We start from the raw sequence: 11424 nt of genomic DNA, 5'->3' as shown, positions 1-11424 counted from the left end.
CTGCAGGAACAAAAGAGTTTACAATAAAATGACAAGTAATAAAGAGCAACAGACATTTTTTTTCTGTTTAAGATTTTCTGTGTTCACTCAGGTTTTAAAACAGAGCTTCTAACAAATGGAGGGAAAGTTTATCACCCTAAATAACTGCATGGTCATTATTATAGCTTCATTTTAACAGCATATAGATTCTTCAGTCCTGAATTAAATTCCTGACAGTGTTGATGCTTTGACTCTTACTCCATCATTGTAGCTCAGAATAACATGAGGAGACTCTGTGACGATAATTGGAAATAAAAACTAAACCCTCTGATGTCTTTTATTAGAAATATTCCCCCCGATTATAAATGAACATTTCAGTCAGATTGACCTCATCAGACATTAACTACTTTCCCCCTCTTCTCTCCTCTGAGCTTTGGCAGCAGATACTGATATTACTTCAACTTTTTTCTTTTTTAATCTGAATCACATATTCATGATAGTTTGTTCATCAGACAAAAGAGCATAAATACTCACTGAGTAAGAAACTTTATAATAATTCCTGTAAATGTTTATTGAAATTTAAGTAGCTCAAGTCCAGTGAATAAACTTAAGTTAGTAGGAAGTAAGTAGGAAACTGCCCAAGGTTAAAAAAAAAAAAAAGTTTAAGTAATAGAAATAAATGGAGCCTTGAAGGTTAATGCAAACAGTTTGTGCAGGTGACCCAACTTTTGTTGTTGACTTACAAACTCTGTTTGGAAGAAGCTGTGTTACTAAAGCCTCTGATGCATTATTAGGACAATACTTTCTTGACAATTTCCTAAGAGCAAAGAAGCACTGTGGGTAGAGAGAAAAAAAATCATAACAAAAATTCAACTTTATTTTGTTACTTTATCACTGTAAAAGAGAGGCAGTGCTGGCGTGAGGAAATAAAACCAAACACAAAACAAATGTGATGGTTGGACATAGCAAAAAACATTTGTTATCAACACACAGTTAAGACGTGGCTAGACTTTGATCAAGACAACTTGCTGGTTTAACGCGGAGCAAATACAATGAACTAAGTAACTCAGACAGAACAGAAATGCTGTTCCTTACTGTCAAATCACTGTCCTCTATAACTAACCTGAATTATGTGAGCATGTTCTCTCCACCAGAGTGAGGGAAATTCTCACCAGCAAGACACACGAATAACAGTGAATAAATCAAAGGACTCACACAACCTTTATACAAAGATTACATAACTGTTTATGAGGCAGGTCTCATTAGTGGAGCCAAGAATCCCATTTGGTCCATTATGCCAGTAGAGCAGCGACAGAATATAGTTAATATTGATTAATACAAACGTCAGCTTTCATTGATGATTACTCATTTTAGTCTATAAAAGCCAAAACAATGAATAGCCCCTATCATAAGGTACCTGAGAGCTAAGTGTCATCATAAAATTGCTTATTTCTTTGAGCACCTGACAAAAGAAACCTACAAGTGTTAAACTTACAATGATATAAAACACAAAAGCATAAAATTCCTATTTTTGAGGAACTGGAACCAGCCATGTTTTCGTATTTGTCTGGATAAATGAATCTCAAACTGACGAACGTGTCAGATTTTTTTCTATCAATCTGACAAATGAATTAATCAAGTTACCATATAAACCATCCCAAGTTACATTTTGGGAATGTCACAGCTTTGTGCAGAACAGTCCACCGGAGGGCTGGTTCTGTTTCTGGTCCTGATTTTGGCTTGAGCTGGTTTACGTTGTGTGTGGTCTCACTAGCTCCAAATATAGATTGTACTGTTTTTAAAAGTAAGAGTTATATTGTCACAGCATAAAGAAAGCAGCAGACCTGGTGTAATCAAACTGCCTTCACTAAGGCAGAGGAATATAACAATAAACTGTACCTGTATATACTCACGTACAGCAGTTTACACATGTATGAGAAATACACACAAATTACAGAATGAAGGAAATGCTGTGTTAACCAGTTGGTCAGGCAACCTGCCAGTGTTGTATGTATGTTGTATGTTTGTATGTATAAAACACACACACAGCCATACACACACACACACCCCTAATGTTTATCTTGCTGCCCCATTCCAGCTACATACTTTCTGTATCTATCTTATTCTTCTCCCTCACCCCCGCCCCACCCTCTCCTTCCTTGCACTCCTCTTCCTCTTTAAAACACCCCAGGGATCAGCCGATAAGGCACAGCGTCTGTGTAGCGTTTCCAGTCCTTGCCATACTTGCTGCTGCAGCGGTGCTCGTCACGCACACAGCGGTGGACCAGCAGGATGGTCATGTAAACAATGTAGAAGTATGGCAGAATGTGGCTGAAGCCACAGGCGGCACAGTAGGCCAGAGAACCCATCAGGTCACCGGTGTAGTTAAAGTGTCGGGCCATGCCCCAGAAGCCTGAGGTCAGGAGCTTGCTGCGGTGGATACCACCATCAGCGGAGCGGTACGAGCACTCGATGTATGCTGGCTTGCGGCCCCAGATGGAGCAGGAGCCCTCTGTGCGGCGGAAAAGGTCCTTCTGGTGGTTGGTGGAGCGGAAGATGTAATACCCGACAAGACCGAGCAACAGGACGGCCAGGGCATGGGCATCAGAAAGCTGAACTGGGTGGTACACCAGGTACAGACCCTGGAGAGCCAAAAACTTTAGTGTGGCACTAACACTAAAGTTCCGCATTGTCATATTACTCTACTTAAAAAACTGTTTGTCCTAATATCAGAAAGGTATTTACACTTGACGCAGATAAGGACCACTAAAATGTGTGGTTGTACCAACGTGATTTTACTACATAATTATTATTGTGGAAACAGTGTGTTTGTTACCTGCAGTGTGTAGAGGTATGGCAGCCAGACACAGTCTCCCCAGCCCAGATACCATCCAAAGTGGTCATGGCAGATATCAATGGTTTTCAGGTACCATGCCTCATTCCAGAAGAAATCCAGCACATAGATGGCCTAAAAGAAAACACAAGGTGTCCAATTATCCAGTTACCAAAGTATCTCACTGAGCAGTGTCCTCTGTCTAAACCTCTATTCTCAATGTAGTTGAAAAAGTTGAGAAGTTGTGAAGGATACTTACACACAGCACCTTTAGGCAGTGGCGGTTTTACATTGAGCGCCCTAACCCTAAACAACCCCCCCCCCCCCCCACCCACCCCCCCAACCCTAAGCCTAAACCCTAACCCTTTAACCACAAACAGCCATGTTTTATTAAAACAATATTTATATTATAACAATCTCCAACTCCAACACTGCCAACAATTTAGAAATTAAAGTTATAAGAAATTAAATAAATATACTGTATATACATAAAAGTGGCAAAAATATACACAATCACACATAACAGCAGAGAACAATATAAAATAAAAACATAATAATAATACAAAATATATAATTTTATTTTAGAATAATAACAAAATAAAAGATTAATATACAAATAAAATATATAATAAATATTCTGAATAGCACAAATCCTTCATCACATAAATGAAAACACACTAAAAGAAATCTAATTATACCACTAATGCACTAAGAGCAGCAAAAACCAAAAACCTGATCTTTCTGGCCTTCCCTGATACAATTGAGTGACTGATGCTGATGACAGCAAGGCCAGTGAGCCGTTACTGAGACAAAGGTGACCTCAGGTGACCTCAGGTACGACTTGATCAACTTTAGCTTTGAAAAGCCTCCTCTATACAGCCTCACCACCCCCCCCCCCCCCCCCCCCCCCCCCCGCCCCCCCCGCCTTTTCCGTTCCATTTGGGAGAGACCCAGAGGTGAACTGTCCCCCGTACCCCCCTCCTCACACAGCTTCTGAGCACGGCACCTTCTCAGAAAGCAGGGGAACCTGCAGCTGCAGGGGGCGCCAATTTGCTTATTCCCCACACAGTAATATGACAGATAATAGAAAACCACTTAGCGGCACAGATTTTTTTTTTTTTTTTGATGCCGTGCCACCCCGGGCGGCTGCCCTGTTCGCCCGTGCCAAAAACCGCCACTGCCTTTAGGTGAAAGATGCAAAGCAAAGTAATACAACATACACGGGGAGACAAACACAACATTATAAACAGCTAGCCAAGGTTACACATGATTAAGGTGAAAGACACAAAATGAGAAGCTGAGAGAAAGCTGAGTTTCACTAAACAGAAATGAGTTAAACACCTTTACATCGACCCATTATACTGCTTTAAATTCCATCCTTATCCCTCCTCACCTGCAGCACATTGACCAGAATCATGGAGTTGGTGACCTGGCCGTACAGTTCTTGCTGCTTGGCCATGTAGGACAGGTTAATAAGGGTCCAGGCTACAATGCCGGGCCGGCCGTTGAAGAAGAGCTTGAAGTCAAACCACTTCCCAATGCGCGGGTTGAACTCGATGCCCATCATGTAGTTGTAGAATATGTTCCCTGTGAACTTGCTGCAGAGTCACAAGTGGAGGTAAACAAGTTGATGAAGTTACAGTGCAAACTAGTTTACCTTTAACGTATCATAAGCATTGTGGAGATATAAAAGAATTCTGATATACAAATCTGCTGTAAGTACTTGAGTTATGGTTCCCTGTGTGCATGAGCACTCACCAGTCCTCAGCGTTGGTGGGGAAAAGGTAGGCCTTTGTGAAAGCAAAGGTAGAAACGGCGTAGCCCAGTATGTTGGCACACCACATCAGAGGGATCCAGTTGTCGAAGATGATGGTGGGGGAAAACCAATGGAAATAGTGGGCATTGGCAAACCACAGGACATGAGTAATCAGCCAGCACTGCAGTCCATTGATCTCATACTTGTTAACCAGGCCTAAGGAATGGGGACAACACAGGAATGTGGATTTTTAAAGATACTATCTACACACTGTTTTCATAATGATTCCTATCTGCTCTCAGGGAGTTTAAGACAAGAAATGCTTGGTTACAGTATTTGATCGTCCTCTCCAAAAGCACTGAATCAGACTGGTGTAATACTAGACCTCTTAAATTAAGTAACACAGCAGACTAATGAGTATGAATATCTGTGTGTTCATTACCAGCAGGAGTTCGTGCTCCGTCTTGCACTCCACCAACATAGCCAGGGATAAACTTATGGGTAACATCGGGAATACACATGTACAGGAACACCTAAGGGACAAACAGAACTTGAAGTAGCTAGCCTGCATTTGCCAACATTGTCTGATTATTCCTTGCCATTTCATGCTATCTATTCTCTTCTGTTCTTACCTGGAAGGCCACCCAGATGGCATATATCTTGGCAGCTGTCCAGGTTAAGGAGGGTGCCAAGGCCCAGATGGAAAGCAGTGTGGTCTCTCCACGGTACAAGTCCAACAGAGGTTGGCTGATGGAGCACTGGTACTGATCACATGCCATCACAAAGTAGAAGACGATGAACGGGGCAAAGCAAAGGAGGCCAATCACACCAATCAGGGAAAACCAGTCCACCTCCCTGAAAATGAATCAGATTCACAAATTGATTCTGTACACTGTGTACCAAATTATTATGCAAGTGATCTTTTCTTGAAAATCTGGATGGCTGTTGTTCAGAAAAAAATAATGTTTTAGTATGATGTTTCTAAGGCCTTGTGCTTTAACAAAACCATTTTTGTTTGAATCCACAAAGCTTTCTAATATCCTTTATCACAGACGACATGTATATACAGTGGGGCAAAAAAGTATTTAGTCAGTCACCGATTGTGCAAGTTCTCCCGCTTAAAATGATGGCAGAGGTCTGTAATTTTCATCATAGGTACACTTCAACTGTGAGAGACAGAATGTGGAAAAAAAATCCAGGAAATCACATTGTAGGATTTTTAAAGAATTTATTTAGAAATTCCTGCATAAAATAAGTATTTGGTCAATAACAGAAGTTCAACTCAGTACTTTGCAATATAACCTTTGTTGACAATGACAGAGGTCAAATGTTTCCTGTAGGTCTTCACCAGGTTTGCACACACTGTAGCTGGTATTTTGGCCCATTCTTCCATGCAGATCTCCTCTAGAGCAGTGATGTTCTGGGGCTGTCGCTGGGCAACACGGGCTTTCAACTCCCTCCACAAATTTTCTATTGGGTTGAGGTCTGCAGACTGGCTAGGCCACTCCAGGACCTTGAAATGCTTCTTACGGAGCCATTCCTTCGTTGCCCGGGCGGTGTGTTTGGGATCACTGTCATGCTGGAAGACCCAGCCACGTCTCATCTTCAATGCTCTCGCTGATGGAAGGAGGTTTTTGGTCAAAATCTCACGATACATGGCTCCATTCATTCTTTCCTTAACACGGATCAGTCGTCCTGTCCCCTTTGCAGAAAAATAGCCCCAAAGCATGATGTTTCCACCCCCATGCTTCACAGTGGGTATGGTGTTCTTGGGATGCAACTCAGCATTCTTCTTCCTCCAAACACGACGAGTTGAGTTTTTACCAAAAATTTCTATTTTGGTCTCATCTGACCACATGACATTTTCCCAATCCTCCTCTGGATCATCCACATGGTCACGGGCAAACTTTAGACGGGCCTGGACATGTGCTGGCTTAAGCAGGGGGACACGTCTGGCACTGCAGGATTTGATTCCCTGTCGGCGTAGTGTGTTACTGATGGTAACCTTTGTTGCTTTGGTCCCAGCTCTCTGCAGGTCATTCACCAGGTCCCCCCGTGTAGTTCTGGGATTCTTGCTCACCGTTCTCATCATCAGTTTGACCCCACAGGATGAGATCTTGCGTGGAGCCCCAGATCGAGGGAGATTATCAATGACCTTGTATGTCTTCCATTTTCTAATAATTGCTCCCACAGTTGATTTATTCACTCCAAGCTGCTTGCCTATTGTAGATTCACTCTTCCCAGCCGTGTGCAATTTTGCTCCTGGTGTCCTTCGACAGCTCTTTGGTCTTGGGCATGGTGGAGTTTGGAGTCTGACTGTTTGAGACTGTGGTCAGGTGTCTTTTATACAGATAACGAGTTCAAACAGGTGCCATTAATACAGGTAACGAGTGGAGGGGGACTCTACAAACGATATAGCCAAGAAATTGCAGTGTGACCCCCAAACCATAAAAAGATATGTCCAAAATAATCAGGATGGGAGAAAACCCAGAGTAGAAAACGCTTGTCGAATATTATCAAGCCGAGAACTGTCAAGAATCAAATGAGAGGTTGCTGAAAGACCATTAGGTACCAGTAAGGCCATTTTTGAAGCTGTGGGGCTTGATGATGTACCCAGGTCTACTCAATGTAGGACACTAAGACGAGTGGCAAAGGTCCAAAAGGCAAAGACAAGACCTCCACTGAAGAAAATACATCGGGAAAAACTATTGGAATGGGCTAAACAATACATGAAAACCGACTTCTTCAAAGTTATATTCACTGATAAGTGCTGGGCAACCCTAGATGGACCAGATGGGTGGGCATCTGGTTGGATTTCAAGTGGCCATGCCGCTCTAACTCAACTGCGACATCAATAACTCAACTTGTTGGTCCTTTCCAGGTTCAGGATGGTGTTAAAGTGAATTCTGAGGGGTACTGCACTTTGCTCAAGACAAATTTCCTTCCATGGTGTAAAAGGCAATCAGCTAAAGAGAAAAAGACGCTAGTGTTCATGCATGACAATGCACCGTCACATGCCTCACGTTATACCCTAGACTGGTTGGCATCTCAGGGCTTTAAAGATGATCACCTCATGAACTGGCCTGCCTGCTCATACTATATCAACACTATTGAGAACTTGTGGTTAATAATAAGAAAGATAATTTACAGTGACAGCACACACTACAGCTCAAAAGACCAGCTTTGGAAAGCCATACAAGGTGCAGCACACAGTGTCAACAGAGAAGTCATCAGAAACCTAACTAAATCAGCTGACCAGTGACTTCTGACCCTCCTTGAAAGGAAAGGATGTTATATTGGACATTAGAGAAACAGCTTACATTTGAAATGTTTCAAAGACATTATAAGTTTTATTTTGTATACAATTGTAAAGAAAACTGTTGTTTTTGTTGGTTTGAATACAGTTGTAGAAAATATTATTATTTTCAATCAACAAGATGTTTAAAAGGTGCCTAGTTTTTATTTTTCATAAGTTAAATACTCTTATAACCAACTTGCATAATAATTTGGCACACTCATTTCTGCAGATTCTGCATTAATTTAAAAATACAGCCTACAGTACTTTGATAAACATAATATTAATCACACATTTGAAGAAATATATTCACTATCTGACTTCTTAATAAATTTGAAAATGACTGTTAACATAGTTTTTAAAATATTCACAAAAATGCAGCTTGCATAATAATTTGGCATGCGGTGTATGAGGGCACTGTACTGTACAACCAAAATATTTCAGTTGGACTACATAACAGAAAAACACATCTCTAAACATTTAAGCAGGCACTTTGTGCTGTGCCATATTGACTTAGAGTCAGCAGACATTTTGATAGTAGGAAAGCACATGTGAATCTAATTTAGTTTACAATGACTAAACTACATCAGGAGTCACAGTGAGCCATGGCAGTAGGCCAGCATGTACAGTACAGGAACCTTGGAACAAGCTCACCTGAATGAAATTCAGTAATTTCTAATATCAGTTACACCTGTGCTTTTCCTGCTATGACAAGTCAAAATGTCTGTTCTGAAAAGTCCTTTGGACCACAAGGATATAATTTGGGGAAAAAAGTATAAATAATGACATGATTTCATTGTCTAATAAAGGTACCTCAAAGGAATTTTTCCTCATCACTGGCCTGTCAAATTTCATACAGATATTCATGGTTCCCAGACAAATGGATTATACAATAGCCCATAGTAACCTGTGACATAACAACTCACCATGCTCTCCCCCACTGTGCAGGCTGCTCCCTCTGTTCAGATGTTTTCCCATTGGCACTGGGCTGAGTTCGTCTCCTGGTGGCCTCCATGACCACTGCACCATTCATCTAAGGATAAAGTCATCAGGTCAAGATCAGGTATGCAGTGGCACGCTGTGTACTTTGTACACTACCACAATCACTTTAACACAGTGCGATAGACAGCAGCAATCCCCTAAGGTACAATACAAGTAATAAAAGTAATGGCACAATTAAAAACAGCCAAAAGAAAAAAAAAGAGATGTTAACATTGTCCTATTTTCACAGAATCTGTGAAGTATGTTTGTATTCTTTTAAGAAAGGGCCCACAGTGAAAGTATCATGAATTAAAGTCCATGTCCTTGGAAATGGAAGATAACAAACGTGGCCTTGAGTGGAATCAGCTTGACAGTGCTAGCTTTTACAGCAGACTCTGAACACACTGATGACGCCATATTTATTCACCTGAAAGAAATTATTTTGTTCTCTGTAGCTGCAAATATCTCTCTGCCTGTCTGTCTCTCTTCTTCACCCTGACTGACAAACTTCTGAAGCAAAGGTAATGCAAGGTTAGCTGGAATTATTCACACAAAAGCTACACAAACAACAAAAAAACACAACCAATGTGTCAGATGAAAAGATCTGAACGCCCCTCTTTTCTCCAACATGTCCATGTCCAAACACAGATGAACTACAGGAAGAGGGAGGGTAGCAATACGTTGCATAACGCAAAAGCAAAACCTTTAGGTCTTTCGTGATATATGTTCAATAAACTGAATTTTAGCACTTTCTTTCTTGCACGTGCATCTCTTCTGATGCTACGTGAACTAGCTAAGTGGAATAACTAATATCCGCTGAACACTGAACTAGCATACTAAGGTTATGGACAGGAAGCATCGTTAAACACACACAGTTACGGATTATAATGTGGTTACAGACGCACTGTTGTACCTTAGGACACTCACCCGAGGATAACTGAGAGGTCAGACGGAGTTGGAGACACGCTGCTCGTCTCTTCTTCCCTCCTGGGCCTGGAGCAGGTTATCCTGTATCCTCCCGAGAAAACTCACCGTGGCGCCACAGACTCCGCCCATAACGCCACTGCGTATGGAAATGTAACCAATAGTATCAATGCGAAGGCGGGCCTACTGATCATCTCTGGCTTCTGATTGGGTAAAAGTGACTGGAGCCACCAGCGCCTGATAAGTTTGCGGTGGATGAATGGTTTAGGTAAACAGCTGTCAATGTTATGAAATAGTTGTCATCATTATCTTCTTTGTGTGTCCAAAAACTGGCCTTTGACATCTTTGCTTTTTATAATAGGTTGTTATGTTACGTTACGTATAGCAGCGATAAATGCATAAATCTTAATGATCAGCCTTTTAATAAATTTTTTTCATGATTTCTCTCAATAAATCAGTTGATAAACAACAAAACCGAACCCTCATGATTAAAAAAGCACATTAATGAAATCTTCCTGAAAGTTCCTGTTAAGCCAACCAGAAAGGGAGTGTGGGCTTGAGTTGTGGCAGTTTCCCACTGAGGGACTTCTAGTGGAGGATTAATGGTCTCCTGTGTGACCTGAGTGTAATGAAAGTCATATTTTATTTTCCACTACTGTATATTGTGTTTGTCATGAGTGGATAGAGAGGTGGGCAGTTATCTCTCCTTCTCTGACAATTTATTTACCTTTTTATTTTTTGTTTTCCAATATATTTTTTTGCATTCTGCCCTCCTCAGTGCAATGGTTATTGATGAATGCTTTGTGTGTGTGTGTGTGTGTGTGTGTGTGTGTGTGTGTGTGTGTGTGTGTGTGTGTGTGTGTGTGTGTCCATAGTAAAATCTGTAGCACTTGTGACATCCAGTAATTGGTCTCCTGTTCCCAGGTGCATGTACATAAAGAAACCACTAGAGGGTACTGTGACATAAACAGATACTTCTATGAATTGAAAAATGTTTCAACTGCTGTACAAGTCAAGCAAACAAAAATCATCAAATCCTGCCCATGCCCATACCATCACCACCTGCCCAGAGAGAAGAGCAGAGAATTTGCCCCTCATGTATGTTTACAACAGTCTCTGAACTCTGTTCATTCTGCTGGGAGAACACTGGCAGAGAGTTAGTTCTCCCTGCTGACACCTTATTTCTGCTTAGATATTTTGAAAGCCCTGCAAAAGGGCAGGACATTTTCTTGGAGTTGCATCTATGCCCCAGTATGTGATCATTCTGGACCTTTTTGCTGATCTTTGTCCGGGCAGTGAATCCACTGTGAAACATCTCAAGTCATGAAGAACCACATCAGAGTGTGTTCTCAAATGACGGATTCTTGTGCCAAACCTGCCAAAAACAAAGAGCAGAAGAAGGTCATCATCAGGAGAAAATAAAATGAGCCACCTCTCATATTTGAATGTTGTTTTGTATCTTGTTCTGTTACACAGTCAAAAGAAATAGCTGTTTGTATGAAGATCTCATACTTTGATTTATAGAATTTTTGAGCATTTGAGAAAACCTGCTTGTTGTTGACTCTCGTTGGAACAGCTCTGTTAACAGATGTTCGTTACATGTTTACCTTAAGAGGACTGAGCACCATCTAAACCTGTAGCCCCAAATCTCAATGT

The 11424-nt window shown here is 41.3% G+C and overlaps 1 protein-coding gene across 1 annotated transcript; it reads right to left on the bottom strand.

The window, feature by feature from the left end:
• Positions 1–835: 835 nt before the first annotated feature.
• dhcr7 (7-dehydrocholesterol reductase) lies at positions 836–9888 on the bottom strand. The gene is made up of 8 exons (XM_041043473.1): positions 9772–9888; positions 8790–8896; positions 5201–5423; positions 5011–5101; positions 4571–4784; positions 4206–4410; positions 2816–2947; positions 836–2621 (listed from the first exon to the last, which is right to left on the bottom strand). The coding sequence occupies exons 2-8, from the start codon at positions 8894–8896 to the stop codon at positions 2157–2159; spliced, it is 1437 nt and encodes a 478-aa protein (XP_040899407.1). The 5' UTR covers positions 9772–9888; the 3' UTR covers positions 836–2156.
• Positions 9889–11424: the final 1536 nt, after the last annotated feature.

Source organism: Toxotes jaculatrix, chromosome 1 (assembly GCF_017976425.1).
Source record: "Toxotes jaculatrix isolate fToxJac2 chromosome 1, fToxJac2.pri, whole genome shotgun sequence".
Taxonomy (NCBI): Eukaryota; Metazoa; Chordata; class Actinopteri; family Toxotidae; genus Toxotes; species Toxotes jaculatrix.
Note: the sequence above shows the minus strand (reverse complement) of the source record. Positions and strands in the feature narration are given on the sequence as shown.